Source organism: Polistes fuscatus, unplaced genomic scaffold, assembly GCF_010416935.1.
Source record: "Polistes fuscatus isolate 324 unplaced genomic scaffold, CU_Pfus_HIC Scaffold3, whole genome shotgun sequence".
NCBI classification, from domain to species: domain Eukaryota; kingdom Metazoa; phylum Arthropoda; class Insecta; order Hymenoptera; family Vespidae; genus Polistes; species Polistes fuscatus.
Window position 1 is genome coordinate 4,695,447 of NW_025113107.1, and position 22,670 is coordinate 4,718,116.

The 22,670-nt window shown below is 32.8% G+C and overlaps 1 protein-coding gene across 9 annotated transcripts in view; it reads right to left on the reverse strand.

Moving 5' to 3' along the window:
• Window positions 1-1,543: 1,543 nt before the first annotated feature.
• The window catches only part of LOC122519931 (ecdysone receptor-like), a 103,343-nt gene continuing 82,216 nt past the window's right edge, over window positions 1,544-22,670 (reverse strand). For 7 of the 9 annotated variants that reach the window (XM_043639745.1, XM_043639750.1, XM_043639748.1 and 4 more), the window contains one exon: window positions 7,192-7,259. In XM_043639745.1, coding sequence (XP_043495680.1) covers window positions 7,207-7,259 — 53 coding nt within the window. In that variant the 3' untranslated portion in view covers window positions 7,192-7,206. Of the gene's footprint in view, window positions 2,192-7,191; window positions 7,260-22,670 lie in introns of those variants that run through there. The other 2 variants (XM_043639754.1, XM_043639753.1) reach the window with 2 other exon arrangements.

Here is a 22,670-nt window from a genome sequence, read left to right on the forward strand (position 1 = left end):
TTTTTCTTAGTTGAATTTAATCTAGATAATTGAATGTTAGATAATTTTACGATACTACTAATTTTTTTCTTCATTAATATCATCGAGATATATTTGATTCAATTACCAGCTTATATGTCGATTCTTTTTTCTATTTCTGTTTTTTTCTTTTTTTTTTCTTAAATAAAAATCAAGAAAATTTATGTCATCCGATACTGAACCATTATTTTTTCCACTCTTACGTGTGAAGGAAAATATTTGATGCATGCTTAAGAAATTTATTATTACTTCTATCTATATAAAGTTACAAAAAAAGTATTGACAGGGTAGATCATTATAATGATAATGATGATAATGATGACGACAAAGATATGATGACGGTGATTCAAGAAAATGCTTAGAAGATAACGTAGGAAAAAAAAAAGGAAACCGCAGGACAAAAAGTGCGTATGTCGTCGACGACATGTCGCACGACCTTGAACGATTCCGTCTAACTATTACTAGTATTAGTAGTAGTAGTACCAGTAGTAGTAGTAGTAGTGTAGCAAATCGTACCTCTTTTTATGTACGTTCCAAGTGAAAGGAATTTTCTTTTCTATTTAAAGAAAATACGACGGATGAATTAACATTAGTGCATTAATATTAAAAAATATTAACAAATAAATGAGAAAAAAAAAGAAACTCATACGTCAGGCCGTTAATAATAATCTGAAAAAAGAAAATAATATCTAAGTAACTTTGAGATATTTCAACGAAGAATGACATCGATTGTTCGATCTGCAATATTATTGTTAGTTGTTAGCAATATAACAAGAAACATCATTCACGACGATGATCATTCGTGATCAGTGATTCATGATCCAGGAATTATAGGATCAATCAATTCGTTACCACGACATTAGTTTGCTAACGATTTATGTAACACGCTTTTGATTTAGACACGAAGAAGATTCGAACTATGATGATGATCCCCTCCCCCCGGGTATTTCTTTTTTATTATATTTAATCGTATTAAATAGAGATCATATTGTTTAAGAAAAATCGATTTAATTGATCATTAAGAATTATACGTAATAATTCATAGACATAGATACGATCTCTTTCCAGGAAAATTTACAAATTTTATTCCACGTCCCGTCACTTTGCATTATGGTTATTGTTAATGCTGTTGGCTTTAACAACAACAACAATTAAAAAATTGAATAGATATAATATGATGCATCCTTGAATTAACCCATACGGACATAATAATATATCAGGAAAGGTTTCTCACTTCGGATTAATTTTTTGTTTGTTTGTTTGTTTGTTTGTCCGTTGTTCATCTTAAAACAAATTTATCGCGGAAAGTTATCGCAAATTTATTCGCATGTCTCTGCTACTCGGGTCTCGTAAAACGAACGTACATACAGTGGTGTATGTCTCTTTAAAGTATTACCAAGCGATGCCGAGGAAACCGGACATGATTACAGTCAAGTGAAGCTTCGTTGAACACCGCGAGGCCTCCGCCACGCATCAAGGCTCTTCCATTCTCTCTCTCTCTCTCTCTTTCTCTCTCTTTCTCTACTTTTTCTTATTTCTTTATCTATCTCTATCTCTATCTCTCTCTTCCTTATTCCATCTTTGAATTTGCCGACTTGCGCCGAGATCGAGAATAATACGTTTGTGATACTTCACAGATCAACGTAGAATTGAATTTGCAAGTAAATTATTGTTAATAATCGTCGAGTATTTCGTTTAGATTAAAAATCATTTCTTTACGCGGCTTAAAACCCTATGACTAATTGTTTTTTTCATATATTTATTTAGTAAAAAAACTGATGTTTTTTTTTTTTTTGGTTTAGATTGACTTGCAATTATCCGAATTATGTGTTACTTATCTATCTATTTATCTATCTCTTTCTTATTCTATTTTTGAATTTTGCCGACTTGCGCCGAGATCGAGAATAATACGTTTGTGATATTTAACAGATCGCGTAGAATTACGTCTGCATGTAAATTATTGTAAACAATTGTCGAGTATTCAAGCGTTTTTTAATTTAAAAATCATTTCTTTGCGCGGTTATAAATTCTATGACTCATTTTGCTAAATTAATGAGAAATTTGTGATGTTTGATTTAGATTGTTATTTAATTACCTACATTGTTGCTTATCGAGTTGTCCTGATTATGGTTACTTCATAGGTCCGGATACTCACCTGAAACATAAGAAAATACTTTTCATTAGTATAACGATTTAAACGTATAAATCATAGTTATTACCTAAGACTATTGTTTTATTTTGTGATGTTTGAAGAGACATTATGACGTCAGATTTTCGCATAACGTCAATGATCGGAGATTCACGTACGCCTATATGTTTTTTTCTTTAATATTTCACGAATTTCATAGCGAATAAGAAATAAAAAAGCATTATTCTTCTCTTGGTTAGTTATTTTTGATAAAAAAAACAAAGTCAACAGGATATTACGAAAACGTTCAGACGTTATGTGGGAGTAAGTATAGTGAAATCTGGATTTGAGGAACCAGATGATGCGTTCATCTACCTACCTACTTCTTATGTGCAAACGTAATCATGGATAACTTTATCTCGTAGAATGTGTTGTTAAGTATAAAGCGTTTGTCAAGAAGAAGGTTTTTTTACGAAATTGAGCGTTGCAAGAAAAAATTTCTTATTATAATAAATATCCCTATTATTTTGTCATCGACGTTGACGTAAATCAAAATCCGGAATTTTTTTTATTTTCGTCTGCCCGAAGGTAGTTGAATACTTATGAGTTTTAATATTTTAAATTAAACAATCCAAAAAAAAAATGATTATATTTTCAACAATTTTTTCGATCAATGATTTTATACAAAAATACAAATTATTTCACGTCAAATACAAATGTGTTTATTTTTCTCGTTTGTGTATGTTTGATATTTTATATTTATATTTAATATTATTTTTGTTTCGATCTTAATAAACGACAATGGTTTATAATTTAAGTCGCTAAATACGTTCCATAATCATCGAATACACGATTGACATTAAATACAAATATAAGTTGATATTTGAAACCTATGCGAATATAAATATATGTACGCATATTATGTCAGATTATTGAATGAAGGATTTTTTTTATTCCTTCACTTTTTACTGACGATCAGATATACAAAAAAAAAATCATGCAAGCTCATAGTGTTTGGATAATGCTACTTGATCGGTTTAACGACACGGCATAGTCAATGTCAATCGAATGATGTATATCAGCGAACCTTAAATGGACACTGGTATATTGCATAATACCTGAAGAATCACGAACTTTTGCATTCAGTGCACGCAGCTTACACTGTGACACCGCTTTTGTTCCTTCCTTTGTCCTTGAATTTACAACACAATTGGTTACATATATATATTCATTGGTACAGGAGTTCTATGAGTTTTGTTTTTAATGATTACTATCTCCACTGGAAAGTATGCTACCTTTTTATTATACTAAATTTATACGGACAACAATCATTCAGCAAATATTTCTTCAAACGAGCTAAAATTTTCTCAAATTTCAATTTATAATTTTGAATAATGATATTGTATTCTTTACAAATACTACAATTTGTAATAAATATTATAATTGTAATATTATTATATATATTATATATATAATTATATTATAATATTTAACAGCCATTCCCCCCCTCCCAAAAAAAGAAGCGTCACGGAATACACTTTGAGAATCACTGTTCTAATCATCAATTTAATTATTTATATACATAAATCATCACATTTAGAAATGCTTGGTTAACGTTAGCTTTTGATGAATCTTTCATCAAAGATAACATTGAAGAAAAAAAAATTGAAAGGAGTAAGGAGAGGGTGAGGAAAATGTGGTGGGGGAATAGGAAGAGTTGGAGGATTAAAAGTCAAGTACGAAAAGTCGAGTTAACTCGGCCACCTGTTGTCCAACTTTCTTCTCTCTTATTCTCTCTAAATGTAATTTTACTTTTCTCCCTTCTTTTCTAGCCTGGATTCACCTAATTGACGAATACTTATAGACTCCGTTCCTAGAATGAAAATTGTTTAGAAACTTTTATGCAAAGGGTGTCTAAAAATATCATGAACTTGTTTTTTTTTATTCATTTTTTATCATATCACATTTATCATATCAAATTACAATCACATGACACATATATGTGGACACTTTCTTTTGGGGCACTCTCTCTTTCATTCATTTATCCATCCATTCATTCATTCATTCATTCGTTCGTTCGTTCGTTCGTTCATTTATTCTTCTTTTTTACCAGACCACATCTTTCTACGATAGACAAATTTTTTTTTTTTCCATTGAACACAGTTGTCAGTGTATGAGAATGAACGAAAACTCAGTTAAGATATTATACATCCGTCATTTTTAATATACTAATCTTAAACAAGATTTTATTTGACCCAATAACGAATCAAACTTAAAGTTCATAGTTCAAAAAATTTCACGATACGGTAGATAGAAAAAATATATTTCAGCTTCCGATTGAAATTCATGATCCAACGAAGATAAAAATAATTCGACAAATTAAATCTAATACATACAAGTTTTTAATCAAAATAATCGCAAAATTAGGCTATCGTTAAATATAAATGACGAGTATGAATAAATAAATTAATACGCGTGATTTTTAATAACACGAAGTCTTGGAAACAATGGAAGAAATTTTCTCTTTTTTCTTCTTTCTGTCCCTTTCTTGCTTACGCCCAAAGTGTCTGCTTTGAAAATCGTATGGTAAAGAATACCGGTTAATTCTCACAGTAATTCCCCTCCTCATTTTCCTTCTTCTTCTTTTTCTTCTTCAAAGTACGTTAGAAATAAGGAAAGAACACATACAGTTTAAAAACAAGTGGCAAACAAACGATTCTTTGGATTCAAACCTCCTTTTCGTGAGAATCGGTTAGAACGGTTGTTCCAAAAAAAAATACGTGTGAAAAAATAAATGTAGGATATTCGAAGCATTAACATGACAAAATACTATGATTGCTAAAGTCTTTCCTTTTTATTTGTATTATTTTTTCTTTTTTTTTTCTCAACAAGAGACTCCACCACCAAAACTGGACTCGCTAACGAATTGACGAATTTACAAAGGACCCCTCTCCTCGACAGGTTCTTTTAGGATTCGAAGAGAGAGAGAGAGAGAGAGAGAGAGGATTTCTTTTCATCATGTGAAGTACGAAAACAATGGCGATCGCATGCGTTTGAGAGAAGAAATTTTTCCAAATTAATCCGTTGGATTACAATCGGGCTCGTTAACGAACTAACAATTTCGAAGGTCCAATTAAAAGAATGTTTTTTTTTCTTTTAACCCTTTCTCTCTGTCCCTCTTCTCTTTCCCTCGCTTCTATCATTTTAAAACTTTTTGTTAGTAGTAACTTCTTGCAACAATTCTCATTCGATTCGATTAGAAACAACTGAGGTAAAATGTAGGTCAATTGAAGTCATATTTTAAGTGACTGCAGAGAGTATAATATTATCAGTTTGTTCCTATCGTGTTACTTTCCTCTTTTGACGTTTCTTTATCTCTCATCTTAATATATTTTCAGAAATATATCTTTGTTTTTTTTTTTCTATTATCTTAATTAGAGTTACATTACGAAATTTCTCCTCACGTTTCTACCACGCTTTACAAATGCGACCATAAATCTCGCACCGTTAAAATATATTCTCTACGATATAGATATATATATATATATTCAGTAAAGTAAAAAATAAAATGTATCGCACATGATAGATGATCGATAAGCGATCGATCGTTCAAAAATTTTCTTTACCAGCACACCATGTTAAAGATTTTTCTCTCTTCTAATTCTCGTATTACTTACAAAAATAGATTTACTTGTTTTTTAAATACAAATCTTTTATAACTGGTTAGAAACAGTTTACAGAATACTTTGGACCACGTAAGATAAGATCCCCTCGCTCCGACTCGACATAAGATATCAATTTTTATTAGGCTGATTAATAAGTCATTCAATTTTATTACAAAATATACTGGTGTTTATCTTCTTTTTTTTTTCTTATTTATACATGAAATAGTAAACCCTGTTTTTTTTTTGTTTTAAATAAACTATATTATCATTAAAATAATTTTATACTATGTCAAGTATAACCCCCTTCCCTCTCCCCTTAAAAAATATATAATTTCGAATACCAACCGACATTGAGAGGTGCATTACGCGATGCTAAATTTTTTTTTTTTTTCAAACGGAGAACATTAGATATTTATTAAATTGGAAACAAAGCGACAAATGGTCGTTCACAATTTTCATTTAATCCTTTTTCTATTAGTATTTTACTTTCAATATACGTTTTGAAAAAAACGTAACACAGAAATAGAAAAACCGTCTAAACGCCGTTACTGTTTTTCAACAGAGTTAGAAAGTCAAATTCAATATGGATAAAATACTCTCTGTATCGTTGGTGCTTATCTGATTTCTGTCGCCCCGTTGAGGGCCCGAAGAAGATCAAAAAGATCGCGCCTTGAATTTCATCGATTCTGCTATATGCTCTTTGCCCCTTCTTTCTCTCTCTTTCCTTATCTATCTTTTTCTTTTCTTTTTTTTCATTTTTATTTCCTTCCTCTTCTTTTTCTCGACTTCGAAGAACTATACACCATGAAGCTTCCGTCGACGAGTTTTCAGGAAGTACCGACCCCGAGTATCGAAAATTCGTTCGATGTATCCCACAATGATATATCGACGATCAAGTAAATCGCGTTTGAAAGAAAAATCAAGAATTACAGAGGTTCTCATTTACGAATGAATGCGTGAAGGGGAGAAAAGAAAAAGAAAAAAATATTTCTAAATTGTACTACCGTAATAATAGTAGATTTTGATCTGGAAACGAATTTCATAGCAAACGTGTTTCTTTTATGGGAATATTGATAAATAATAATACATTGAAACTGATTGTAATAATGTGCAGGTTTGATTTAACTAAATTAAACGGAATTGAGAATTCTTTTTGTGAATTATATAAAACAATGTATTGTAATATAACAAACACTGTTGGTTTCAATTTATTTAATATTGAAAAGTACGAGATAGGAATTTCTTCTATATTTTCTTTTTCTTTTATTTAAAAGAAAACTCATGACGAGTAGTAGTAACTTAATCTCCTAAGGAATTCCCATGACTCTCCATTTCGTAAAACGTCCCTGGAGTTTCTCTCTTACAACTATACACGTCCGCATCGTTGAGGAACTTTTAAGACCACTTTCTCAGCTCCGGTCTTACAATCTTTCTGTGCGGAGGACCGGCTGAAAAAAAACCTTTTATGTATTTAAGTTGAAAAAAAAAAAAAAAGAAAAATAACAAGCACGGCAAAATCAAACAACGCAAGCCGGATTCTTTTTATTTGTTCTATGAATTTTTGTTTCATTTTATATAATTTTTTTTTTTTTATAAAATCCATATACGTTACCATGTTATGAATGTGGATAAAAACCATGGATAAAAAGATACCGTAGAACGAAGGGAAAAAGAAAAAATAAAAAAAAAAAAATAAAGAAACCCCAATAAGTGGGGCAGCGGGTTTTCTGGGCGTCCTTGAGAATTAAAAAGGGAATTGACTTTTACTCCTTTCCTTTCGTTCTTCCTTATCTTTTTTCATTTTTTCCCTTTCTCTCTTTTTTTTCATTCTCCTTTACTACTAACGTCCTTCGAACGGGAAACCAGAAAAGGTAGACACGTGGCAGGTCAATATCCTAAACTACCATGCCACCCCCTACTTCTTTGGCTTTTACACGTCCATTCTGACGTCTAAAAAAAAAAAAAAGAGGGGAATTCCTACCTGTGGTGAGTGAGATAGTCGTTGAAAGGGAAAGAGTTAGGGGAAATGTAAAAGGAGATGAGAGATCTTCGATCTAACGGTATATTTAATGTGAACCTTTTCGAGGCTCGAAACGCACGTGGACACAAAAATTCTTCTTGAGGAATAAAAAAGTTGGGATATTTAATCGATAAATGTATTTAACCGATTCAAATGTTGGCTACTTTTTTCGGTTAAAAAGAAAAAAGGAAGGAATTGGAAAGAAAAAAAAATAAATTTTTGTGTAATTCTATCGGAAATCGATATTTGAAATATTTTAACAAATGGTTTTTACCGATCGTAGAACGTAAAAAGAACTGAAATTGAAAAGAAGGTTGATTCTAGATGAAAGAAATAAAACGGGACCACGGATCACGGACTTTTTCCAAGAATCAATTTCGTTACGGCGAATTAATCTTGCGTTATAGGACGAAGAGAAATCGAAGAAGGCGGTGGAGGAGGAAGAAGAAAAGAAGAATGATTCTGCAAAAAAATATTCGATGAACTAGCGAATAATACTACGCAGCGATAATGTTCCTTTTAAATCCGACACAGCTACTAGAATTTCCTTGATCAGGATTCGTTACACTCGGCTTAATCAATATCCCTCCTTTTCTACTTCAGCTTTATTATTATTCTCTTTTAAACTAGGATTGTACAAACAAATATTACGTATCTCCTTAGAATTACTTCATTTTTATTTCGATTTTGAAAAATCAAATAAACGTTACTTTTCGATGATATTTTCGAGAAAAAAACTGAAGTTTTTTAAGAACCCCCCCCGTAAAAGGAGAATTTATCATCGTCAATTTTTAAAACACGATTCGATATTTGATTCGTAACGTGAAACTTCATTTTTTTTTCAAAAGCCATATTTTATAAACTAGTTGTATTTTTGTTGTTCTTGAATAGGATAGTAGTATGAAGTCATTAATTAATGTATTATCATATTTATGACTTATGGTTCATTATATAGTTCATTGTGCGAAAAGTTGGAACTTAGCAAGGACCCCACCACCCATCCCTGACTAGGGTTCGAGATATTCGCATTATTATGAAACGAATTAGCAATGTTACTTATAGATAGATACATTCTAACGACTAACGTTTCTCTAACGTCGTCATACAGCACGTTTAGGACACGTCATCGTGTCGATCGACGATCAGGGTCGTGCATTAACATGCTCGGGTGTGTCTTCCGCGCCCACTCTCAACCTTCAGTTTCTCTTCCCTGCTACTACTACCACTACTACTACTATTACTACTACTACTATTACTATTCTACTACTACTACTACTACTACTACTACCATTACTTTATGAGAAAGAAAAAGAAAAAGAAATAGTAACAATAAGAGTAAAGGAATAAGGAAATAGGAAGAGAGAAAGATGAACGATTGCTTTATTGTCTCTTCACGAACATTAAAAGCATAGCGTGAACGAATGAACGAACGATACTTGTGAAAGAAAAAAAACACATAGGAGAAATGAAAAGGATTACGAAGTAGTCAGAAGATGAAAAATAAGAAGATGGAAATATCAATTAAAAAAATGGTAAATATCTAACGCACTTCGTGTTTATTCTTATTAAAATAAAAAAAAAAACCACGTATGCGTGTATTTTCTTGTCTACCCGTTTTCGTCTAATTGCAAAAGGCATCGATGATGCTGGACCAAAAAGACAATTGAGTAGTTGAAAACAAAAGAGGAGCACAAGTAACATTTTTGAGGTTATAATTCTTTTCGCGCGTTTGGGAAAAAAACGAGGAGAGTGACTTTTTACTACGACGCGAAATTAACAGCATGAAGTTAGTCGACAAATCTTCCTGAAATTTAAGTATATATTTTCTATATACACAACACGTGTTTTATATTTTTTTAATCGAAATAAATACATAACTACGAATTAGACAACGTCTATCTATCATACAATTCCGATTAGTCGTTAAATTTATTGTAGAAAGTTTGATTAAAAAATTGTAATTTCAGTGGTTTTCTAAACAAATGAAAACCATTGGCATCTCTCTAAGAGAAGACAAATTCTATATCACGATTTCGATCAATTTTTTTCCCTCAATTTATCGTTCTCTTTCTCTCTCTCTCTTTTTCTCTGTCGAAATCAAATCCTTTTTCATTTCTGACGACATTCGTTTAAAGATAATACACGGTTATATTTTCTGGGGAGCTGACTATAAAGAATAAAATCTACGAGAAAGAGAAAGAGAGAGAGAGAGAGAGAGAGAGAAAAAGAGAGATCAGAAATACATATTTCTGCCTGCGCAAGGTGGAATAAATTCGTCGTTTTCTAACGTCGGTTTCAGCGTCACAATCCACGTTCAACAGCGCCCACACGTAACCTTCGAGAAGGAGACGAGGAGAACGGAAAACACATTTTCCTCTTTGCCTCTCTCTCTCTCTCTCTCTCTATCTCTGTCTGTCTCTCTCTCTTTTTTTATCCTTCCATCTTCTGCACATATAGAGAGACAAGAATCGAGAAATGTCTATCTACCGTAGTGTGTACGACGTAATTCAAACAACGCATAATGTCGTAGAACGAGAAGTAAATAAGAAGAAGAAGAAGAAAAAAAAATAGAAGCGCATGCTAGACGTTAGCGGACAAATCGTGATCAAAGTTACAACGATTACCGCAGCAATTGTTTGTCACATTAATGTACGACCTATCACTCTTAAGTTGTTATTCATTAACACTTCGGAGACAATGGTCTCAAATCATTTCTTCCAAAAAATAAAGAATATTGAAATTCGTTTAGGCAAGTAGGTCAATTCGTTCAAACAGAAATACCGCAAATGTGAGTAACGCTTAAACCTGGAGAGAATTTGTTTTATTTCTTCTTTCCTCCCCCCACCGCCTTATTAAACCCCAAGTATTTAATATAATTATATTTAATTGACGATAACAATGAGAGAAGTTAAGAAATAATAACCGGCCGGTCGCAGTCACGCGAATGAATTTAAACGCGTAATATTTAATAGCAAAATTTAGATGTAGATAATTTCATTGTGTTTCTACGCCGCTGTAATACCAGTCTCTGTAAGTTTAGATTCGGTAGTGGGTGGAACGAAGAACGAACTTGAACCCTGATCCTTGACCTTTTGGATATCTCCTTCTCTCTCTCTCTCTCTCTCTCTCTCCGTCTGTCTTCCCTCGCATAGCAAACGAGCAATTAATAACGACAATGGCGCTGACCAGCGCAAAAGCAAAATTCAACCTTGATAGTGAAACTAGACTCTCTTCGAAATTGATACTAGTTTGTTAGCCTATCGTGGTTTATATAAAAACTCGACTGTATGCGTAATATGTGTGCATATATATATATACTTGTATGTATAGGTTTATGCGCGTGTGCTCATTTCGTATTTGCATGTATGTATGTATGTATGTATGTGACTATTCCCTGAGGGCTATCACAGTTTTATTCATCAGAAGTTAAAAAAAATACTTTTAGCTGGCCAGTGGATGACCTCAATTTTAAATTCTGCGTTCGAAAGCTACACGTATCGTACACGCGCGCGCGCGCGCGCGAACGCGAATCTTCTTAAAACCCACGCAATACGTATCTCAAGTTTTTCGAGAGTATTCAAAGATTGACGGTTCGTTTATTTAACTCTTGATTCGACGAATTTTTTCTTTTTCTCTTTTTTATTTTCTTGTCTCTCGAACCATCGCGTAACGCGTGAATATTTTTATAATAATAATAATAATAATAATTATTATTATTATTATTGTTACTATTATATATATATATAAAAATAGATTTACATTGAACAAAAGAAATTTCAATGCTTACTTATGTTTAAAACTTTTATTTATATAATAGAATAAACAAGTTTATAGGATTACAAAGATTCATATACCTTTCTACGTATCTGGAGTGTAGAATTTGTGTTCCAAAAAGTTGAATTATTCTATTCGGTTCTCTTTCAACCGAGTGTCTAATTTTTACTATTTATAGAAAATTTAATCAAAATAATATTAAATTTTGTGAATTTGATTTACGCGAGTTAAATAAACTAATGTAAACGTAGATAGTTCTTAAAAGTGCTTATTCACTTTTTGTTAAAAGCGTGTGCGACTTCAGTGACAAGCGTGGACAAAATATGAACTAAAAATATATTAGGGGAAGACCCATTATAGGTTAAATCCTTTACGATCCTATGTCGAGTGTGACTCGACATCGCTTTTTGTTCTGGCGCGTCCTATGTCGAGTGTGGCTCGACATCTTCAAATGTTTTCCAAAGTAAACGCTACCAAGCGACTAGTGAAATCTGTGCGGATCAGCTGGAACGAAATGGTCAAGAGCGCTTGGTCCGAAAAGGGTTAAAGATACGTATAGGTTATAACTCTTTCATGCCTACCTAACAGTTAGCCTAACATAAATTAGTATAAACTGAACTGATATTTCAATTTGCAGAAAAATTATTTACTTTTCTAAATATGATTTAAACAAATAAATAAACATTTATACAAAAATATCTAATAATCGACTCTTATTAAAGATGCATATTTATCTAATGAGTCTTTGATTATCAAAATCGAATAAAAAAACGCGATCGTGAGAATTAATTGCATAAACTCTCATAAACGTATAGGAAGAGAACGCCCTTAATGTAAATTCGGTATGAATGAATCATTAGTCGAATATTTACGAGCAAAAACTTCAACTCTAATAATATCCACGTGTTGGAACCGAATACGTCAAGAAGTAGTTCTCTCTCTCTCTCTCTCTCTCTCTCAATCTCCACTTTAGTCTTTTAATCTAATTCACTTTGATGTCAATGAACAATTTTTACGTAAACAATTTCGTAAATGATTCATAAATGATCGCAATAATTAATAGTAAAATTTCTAAATAAATATTTTGGCGAATGTATTGCAGTGCGAATTGAAGATGTAAGAAGACACATACGACACTGACCTACGCAAAAAGCATGTAGAGAGAGAGAGAGATAGAAGAAGAAGGATAGAGTGGGGGATTGAGAGAAAGAGGAGAAGGTAGGAGTACTACGGAGGGATCCGTGTGGCTCGGGGTCGGGTCAGGGCCGTATGCTGTAACAGGAGCAACGTCGCAGTGTGTCAGTCGGTCGGTGGGAGCCCCGGTTGCAGCTGAAAATCGGGTCAACACCACCCACCTTGACCGCCATCGTCTTTCCTCGGTGTCCCGTTTTACTCCCCATAACGTGGTCGCGAACACCATGACGTAAATCCGGACCTCGACACTTCGATACCTCCTCCTACTACCACCACCACCACTACTACCACCACCAACAACACCTGCTGTTTCGCATGTTTCTCTCAAATGTGTCCTTATTACCATATCTCACGTTTCGTTGTTCCAGTTGCTACGATCAATTACTATTCTTTTAGCGATACGTTAAATATGACTTTTTCTTCAATCCTCCAATCCTGATTCTCCTTTTATTTTATTCAGATAATTCTTTATTTTCCAGGAAGGTATCTGAATAAAAAAAAAAATGATATGAATTGATTAGATAATCTTTCGTGTAATTTATCAAATGATTTTATATTCTTAGAAACGTGAAAATAATTAGTAGTTCTTATTTAACGTTATAAAGTAATATCGTGAGAATTTGGGATAGCTATGGTCTGACACAGTTTCAGAGTTCATCATTAGAGACTACAAGCGCGTTCTTGGAAATCGGTCACCAAATGGATTACCGGTGTGCTCGTGCGCATAGGAAGGATATGAGCAGGGTGGAAAGGCTTGTTGGTGTGCCAAGTGACATCCCCCATTGGGGCTGACCTCATTCGAGGTAGGAGAATAGTAGTGAACCTTGGTATAAGTAAACGAAAAATATCCCATAGATAGATGGGGAAAGGCGTATTACTTACTTACCTATATGTGTTTTCGACGGACCCCTACATCTCTTCAATTTTATTTTGCTTTATCATCAAAATAAAAACGATGTCCTCGCAACAGGACGTATTCTCGTGAGCAAGCGCGAACATAACACTTAAATATCTTGCCTGTATTATTACTTCGAAGGACACATCTGTTCCATCAACCCAGCTAAAGTATTTTCATTTAAGTTTTCCCTTTCCCTTTCACTCTCCTTTATATCATCTGTTTTACCCTTGCCAGCCAACCTACGATCTCAATTTTTCCGACATCCCTTGATAATTATAATGAAAAGGAAAGTGTATACAGATCCTTCTCTCCACCCCTCCAATTCCCCAAGTGGATGATATTTTTTTGTCACGATATATTCTAACTTTATTAAAAATGAATCCAGTATCGTTTCAATTATGTATAACCTTGGACTAAATTTTAACGTCAAACATATAACCACACCATGAATGAATAAAAATAAGATAATCTCGAGAGTTAATGATAAATTTATTATTTAAAAATTCAATGCCGTATGTCAAAGAGAAAAATAGTAAATTGTATAATGTAGTCATCGTGTGAGTCGGTACTGCGAAATGGAATAATTCATTTCTATGATTACCTCGGTGAGAGAGAGAGAGAGGTATAATATTTAGAGATTATTTCTCATATTGGATTATAGTTGAAATAGAAAAGTTGGATAAGGTTTATTAATCTTCATTTGTGAATGATAATTCATTCGGACGATGATTGTTAACGTGTACGGTGAGAAGATATATCTAGCTGATTCTGAAGGGATGAAACGAAAATCGTAGGTTGAAGAGAAGAGAAGGGAAGGAAAGGGAAAGGAAGAGAAGAGGAGAAGGGGTTGCTGCTGAGCGGGAAAGCGAAGGATGTCGATATCTGGCTATGACCCAGTTATCCCAGTCTCCCGGGAGAGTATTGAAGCAGCGATAGAGAATCCTCGATAGCATGTATTTTGAATCAAGCTAAACCAAAGAAAGAGATAGATAGATAAATAGATAGATAAGGTTAGAAATTATATAGATAAGTAGTTAAATTTTGAAGGAAATTATCAAAAGGGTGGAAAGAAAATTGACGAAGTATATATATATATCTATATCTAACAAAGTATACATAGATAAATATATTTTTTCAAATGATTTATTTGGACAGATCAAAATTATAAGATAATGACAATGATTATTCCGAGATTGTATTCTATAAAAAGAAAAATTTGGTATTGAGTTTTATCTGGAGATAAAAGAAATATAAACACATAGCTTCGATCGAATACTGTCCTATGTACAGGGTGAGTCATTTTAATCGACAAAATATTTCCGTTGATTATGGTTTTATGGAAATGGTCATAAATAACGTAGATATTTTGTTTTAACTGGCTCACCTTGTATATACGATACTAATGGAGTATCAAATTTCTTTCGTAACTTATTTCATGCACTTACATGTCGATTCTTTATGTACTTTGTAAATACACATACGCGTATACTCTGGATGATGGTGTAACCGGATAGCTCAGCGATAATAGTTATCTTAAATCAAATCTTGTTCTTTCCCTCATCATAAATATCTTACTACTTCGTGTGGTGACTTTCTTTGCGAATCACATGGAATTCTCTCTACTCTAAGCCGTAGAATTTTTTATTTATTTATTATTTCTTACCTCAACCGATTGAACGCGTTAAGTGTCTTCCCATGTAATCATGATTTTTCTATATCCAATCTTTTTACTCTAACTGTATTTAACAAAAAGTAATGTATATAGTTGTTTCGACTTCCTAGATGTGTTACTACCTTACCTATAAGGTAAAGTAATGAGAAAATGGCCGACCGAAATAAAAGAAAACTCTTAAGGTGTATGATTAATGTGACTTAGGTGACCCCAATTAAGAACTTCCTAAGAACACTGATAAATTAATGGTCGTATTATACAAGATTATTAAAGCACGATATTGTGCTTAATGAACTAATATATTTACAAATTTTTAATAAACTAATTGTGTATTTTTTTATTTATCTATACGTATGCAATCATATGTTTGAACCTTTGTAACCTAATTTTTTTTCGCATTCTGAATAAAAAACATATTTCAGACAAAAGTTATTTATTTTTTCTTTTTTTTACATGGAAGAAAAAAAACACGTTGGCCTACAAATAAAAATTGAAGAACTTAATGCCATAATTATCTCTCCTTTATTAAAATCAATGAATTTTCTTTAGAACAATTTTTTGTCAACGAGCCTTGTATTTTCAAGTTGAGAAAATGTTCAACACTTGTGATTCAAATTTTTCCATCGATAATTATTTATGTAAATACGCGAGAAAGACTAGTATTAGTTTGTTAAATGACAAATAATAATCGTCGTTAGATCATAACACTGATTAGATCATCCATTCTACTAAAATTATAATTACAATATGATTAAACACAACTTAAAGTTAAAAAAAAGGAAAGATACAAACTGATAAAAACTTCGTATATAAACTGATAAAATGAAATAATATTTAAAAGATACACACAGATAGAGATAGAGAGAGAGAGAGAGAGTGTGTGTGTGTTACATAAATGTATTTGTTTATATTCTTAAATCTATGCTTTCAAGAGAGGATTAAGCAATAATATGAAGAAAACGAGAAAAAAAATTCAAGTCAATTATCATACCAAAGTGAATTTTTCTAAGATAATCGAATAATCAAGAGGATGATGATCCGTTATGATGAAGAAATATGCACAATATGCAAAATTATGTGGAAACCAATGACGTTTTAGATGAGAATAGAAGCAGCACATAGAGTGAAGTCTTAAAAGATATCTATCTCTCGGGATCAAAGATCGCAGACGCAAAGAAAACTGATATTATTCGCGTTATTAAGCAGTTCGAGCGGAGATGACACTTTCTTAAGCTTATCGCGTTATTCAAATATGATGGTTTCGTATTACTTGTAATAGGATCGATGTACGTGCCTGATATCCTAATATCTTAACATAAGATGTAATTTGCAAAATGACTATTACTTTCATTACAAAAATTTCATGATAAACTGAATACCAAGGATGAAACATTTAAATAAAAAAACATCCTAATTTTTTAATATAGGTGTAACACCAATAAAATAAAAACCGGCAATATTGTGACGTTTCCCATTTTGTTCAAATGGTTCATAATAAAATTGATATATATTTATTACTATTATTATTTAAAAAGAAAAGAAACGAAAAGAAAGGAAGAAAAATAAAACACGTGTTAGCAGAATAAATATCTTAAATATAAATATCAATCTACACTAAATTTAAGGGAGATTTATCGACTAACTTTGTGCTTTTAACTCCGTGTCGCTATGCGCGCGCATCATAAATACCGACTAACTTCATCCTGTTAATTTCGTGTCGCTGTACGCGCGCATCGTACAATTCACTCTCATCATTTCTTCCCTAACGCGCCAAAATATAACTTCAAAAATACAACGGTTGACGTAAAAATCCTTTCGAAATCACGCGATAGAATATTACAATATTTATGGAGTTATTGTTAAAGATTAAAACGTCGGTAAAAAAGAAAAAAAGGAAAAAGAAAAACTTAAGAAATTTTGTAAGGTGAAATTATTGAGGCCTTGTGTTCAATCTACACTTCGAACAAATTTTTCTATTATTTCTAAAAGACTACAGGACCATAGGTTCGATTGTAAAGGGCAATGCAAAAGTATGAGAGGTTATGTACCTTCTACCTATCATAGCCTCCTCTGAAAAGGAGGCTTGACCAGGCCAGTTAAACCACTCTCAGCTCGGTGAAATGGAAGATGAAGGGGGAAAGAAAAAGATAGAAATGAAGAGGAAGAAGTGAGGGAAGGAGGGAAGGGGAAGGAGAACACGTAAGATCAAGCTACTGCTCTTGCAACTACTACTACACTACTACTACTGCTACTTCCAGGCTAAGCAGCAGAGAGAAGGTTGAGGTCTTCGAGTTCGAGGCCAGCTCCCTCACTTTCCCACACTTGGCTGCCTTCGTTGGTTACGTCTAAGTTGTTTCTCTCTCTCTCTCTCTCTCTCTTTTTCTTTTTCTCACTTGCTATTTTATACTCCTTGTTCTCCTAGACCAGTAATTCTCTCTCTACCTTCTCGATTCTCTTATACACTGTAACGAGACTTTTGGCATTGGGTTATACGTAAATTATGATATTGTTAACTTTTGTTTGCCAAATGTGAAAATAAGTTTGCAATAATATTGTTATATATGAGCTGTTTATTTGTAAAATCGATTTATTCAACGAAACGAACGGTAGAACAAATTTATAAAATTATAATGAGACTTTTTATATTGTGGAAATTACAGCATAGCGAGTATTTTTGTGATAAATATGAAGATATTTTAGTATATTATAGTCAAATATGAATCCATTCATTTGCCATATTCATTAATCTCGCGTAACAAATAATAGAACAAATTGATAAAGTTATATGCATTGTCACATCATTTATTATTTGACTGCCATAAGAATTTATATTATTCACAGTAATGTGTTTTGTCTAATAATCACAAAGTAGAACAGCCAGTTTTAATAATAGATTAAATAAAATCTAACTAACCTATTACAATTAAATTTGCATTGACGTAATGTAGGAAGAAAACAGCAAGAGCACTTGATAATATAGACAACAATAACAAAAATGTAATAACATTATCGACAATCATGGATTCACAGTTGCATATGTAAAAGGAACAGGTTTCTTTTGCAGAAAAAAGAAATTAAATTATTCGATACGAATACAATAAGCATGATTTTCTATATCGAATAAATTCTATCTCGATAGACGACAATTCTTGCGTAAACAAAAACCAACAAAAAAAATATTAGCCATTCCCGATACTTTTATTATTCGAAATAATACGATAAGCGTGAAATATTTCAAGGACACGGTGGAAAAGAAGAAGAAGAAGAAGAAAGATAAAAGAAAAAAAGAATGAATATTCATAGTCAAAAAAAGGCGTGAGAGAAACGTTAAAGGAAAAGACCAAAAAAAAAAAAGAAAAACAAGAAATCGTTAGGATATTTTCCACGAACATAAATTCGTTCCAACAGTTGCAGCAGTATCGCCATAATCCACGAAATGGAGCTTTATGTTGATTCGTTGGGATTTCAAGAGGAGGAGGAGGAGAAGAAGAAGGAAGGGTTGGGGGAGGATTTAAAAAAGAAGGAGTAGAAGAGTTATAGATATACTTACGCATGGCGTGCGAAAATACGCGCGAATTCCGAACGTTCGAGAGTCTACGATTACGATCGGCCGCCATTCAGCCGATTCGCGAAGGGAATTTATAAAAGGTGTGTTAGCGAGGAACAACGTTGCAAACAGCAACACACGAATGGAGAGTGTGTGCTACGAACGGAGGCTGGCTGTTCCCACGAGAGAGAATACATTTGCAATTTAATTCTATCTTTCTCTCTTCCGCGATGTAAGCGAGTCAGCTTAACTCATTATAACACGTCGATCAAAGTTATCTTTTCTTAACGATCTTCTATCTCTTTCTTTATCTTCTAACTGTCATATAAATAGATTGTAATTGTTCGATTGAACAAATATATATTATTAACATTTATATTAACACAAAACTTTCCTTTTTATTTTAATGAAAAGATAACGAATATTTTTTATTGCGATTCGAGTTGAGAAGATCAACAGATATTAAATATAAATCAACTACTTAGATTATTACTGATTATTTTTGCGAATAAATTAAACGATAAATAATTTCATTTCACATTTAAATTGATCATATTTTTAATGTAACTTTTTCTCCAAATAAATATAAATTGAGAAATATTTATATATAATACAATATAACTATTAATTTGTATTTTCGTTAATAAAAAGATATGTAATAAAAATAAGTCGATCCTAATGAGACGTCGATTTTTATTTTACTATGAAATTGATATAAATTTTCAGATCTGTATAAGTTTTACATTTTTAGATTACGTCGATAGCGTGTTCTCCGGTAGCCATATTGCCGGCACGCATTACGACCAATGTGCAGCGCGAATCGAAACGTGTATATAAGTTTCTCCTTCTTCTCATCTTCTACTTCTCCTCCACACAACTTCTTCCTCCTCTTCGTCTTCTCGTTTCTCCTTCTTACACGATCGAGAAGAGAGTGGATATCCTTGAAATGGAGCATTGTCCTCGTGTATGTATCAGTGCCAGACTTACCACCCCTACAAGCCACCCATTCACCCCCTCTCTACTCCCTACTTGTCTTTACTCCTCCTCTACACATAAATACATATATATTTTCTTCAACAAAGTCCACCAAAGTTCGACCGTCCCAAATTTGTCCCGTAATTTGAATACGTGATCAAAATATTCAAGATCTTATCAATTTATTTCTTCGAATAAAAAGACCAATGGAAAGATCTATAAATAATAATAATAAAAAAGAATATATAATAAATTAAAGTAATAAAAAAAAAGAGATTTGTAGGATCTCGTGATAGAGTAAGATCAACGAATTATTGACCCAAATTTAGGATTATCGCTAAAGATATATTGTTGAGATTCAAATCGCGAGGACATGGATAAAGATATGGGCAAAAATGTAAATAGATTTAGAAGAATAAAATTTAGAAAAACGAAAAAAATATAAAACACGTGTTGTGTATATAGAAATACCTGAACTTCAGGAAGATTTGTCGACTAATTTCATGCTATTAATTTCACGTCGCTGCGCGCGCATCGTAAATGCCCCGACTAACTTCATCTTGTTAATTTCGTGTCGCTGTGCGCGCGCATCGTAAAGATTCATTCTCATTATTTTTCCTAAACGCGCCAAAAGGAGTATAACTTAAAAGAAAACATTAGGGATAAAAAGTTATATAAATTGTGTCGAAGAAACCGATCGATTGTCTTCGATAATCATTAACGACAATACCGCGGTATTCTCGTTAGGACAACACAGTAGACGTTATCGCCGTTCATTCGCACGTGAGCAATTCGCGTCCATCGAACCCTATTCGTAAAGCTACTACATACACTGACACATACATTCATGCATATACACGTATATACAAGTCCGATACGATACGTTCTATATTATTTTGACCTCGACTCTCGAATTAGTCTGACGATCGATCTTCCTTTTTCCCCGTACAAGTTTAACGCCGTTTTAGTTCTTGCGTTAGCGCGTACGAAAGTTAGCTAACGTTAACTAACTTTTCCTTATGTCGAGTGTCAAGTGGGTGAAAAAAAAATAAACATAATAAATCATATCCTTCTTCTATTAATATTCCAAATAGTAACTATAAATAATTCTATGAATAAAAATCAATTGTATGGCTTTTCTATAACGGGAGAACGAACCAGTCGAATTCCAATATTTCGATCAAAAAATCTATGAAATTCAGCAACCGATAAAATAAAGCTATTCGATTTCGATCATAAAAGCAAATAGAAGCTAAATCAAGATATAAATAGAAAGATATCAAGATATAAAAAAAGGGTCTTTTCATGAAAGAATGAAAGGAAGGATTAAGAAATAAGAATTGAAGAAGAGTGAGGAGATAATCTCTAAGGATAAGCACAATCTCAGTGTATCTCACGCAATGTGAGGGGTCTTGCGAGGCCAACTAAAAACTGGTTGAACGAGAGTACTACGTCGTTTCATACTTTTACCAGTGCGTTCTCGTGTCCTCGTAAGCCGAGGAGTTAAAGAAGGAAAAAGGAGAGTGTACAGGAGGAAGAAGAGGAGGAGAAGGAGGAAGGAGAGAGTACTGAAGGAGAAGAAGGGAAAAATAAAAGAGAGGGAAGATGAGAGGAGGATTGTTTTTCGTCATTCTCGACTTCTAACGTTCCAACCTGCTTCTAATGTCAGTGTCACGAACAGAGGCACGTTCCCGACCGTGTCGCGCAATAACTCGCGTATCGATGAGCGTCCTTTCTCCCTTTTACCCGTTTACACATACCCTTCCCCACCCCATTCCCCTAATCCTACCTCTCTTGCCACTTCACCACCACCACCACCACACAACCGCCATCACTATCACCTCCTGCACAGACAACTGACACTTGTATTTACGCAAGTCTTATAATGAACTCTCAATCGTATTTGTAAGTACATATAATTGTGTTGCTTTTCTGTAAGTTGAAGCAGCACAAGTAGTTGGATTTTTTCTAACGACTTTATTTTCGATTAGTTTGAAATGTTTACTTCAAGAATATTATTAATTTGTTTTATTGTAATAGCTGCTTGATGTTAGAGCTAAAACAAAGCTGGATCGTTGTTACCGGGGAATCACAAATGGACAGTGGTATTATATTTTTAAATTTATTAAATATTTTTCAGATTTAAATTTCGCGCCCTAAATGTTCACGTTTCTTTACATTTTCTGTAACATTTTAAATGAAGATTAACCAAATATTTCTTAATTACGTTTTATTTGGCAATAATGATCCAAAATTTTGACTTGATCATGTTCGAAGTTCACTTTCGTATAAAACCGGACATAAGTATGTAACACTATAAAAACCTGAATAAAATGTTGCAAATTTTTAAAATAGATGATTGATACTTGTAAAGACATTAAAATGACAATGCATTAAGAGCTAAAAGTTAAGATTATATCGTCGCGTCGCAATGCAAATACACGTTTGATTAAGCACGACAACATTAAAGAGAAAGTAATTTGTAATAATTTTACGAAATAAGGGGGCCGAATAGCCGAAAAAAAAAATGACTAACATTTTTTGCGACGTAGAAAAGATGCACTGCTAAGATAATAGTGGTGCCATCTATAGTTCATGATAAGTACTGCAATAGGTCTTTAAGAAGGATACTACAGGTGGCGCATGTTGTATCGTTACTTCGTTCATATATGCAATCCTAATTTAAATACATACTTTATGGTTACATCGAAAGATAGAAAATGTAAGAAGGAGAGAGAGAGAGAGAAAAAGAGAGAGAGAAAGTAAAAATAAAGAAATA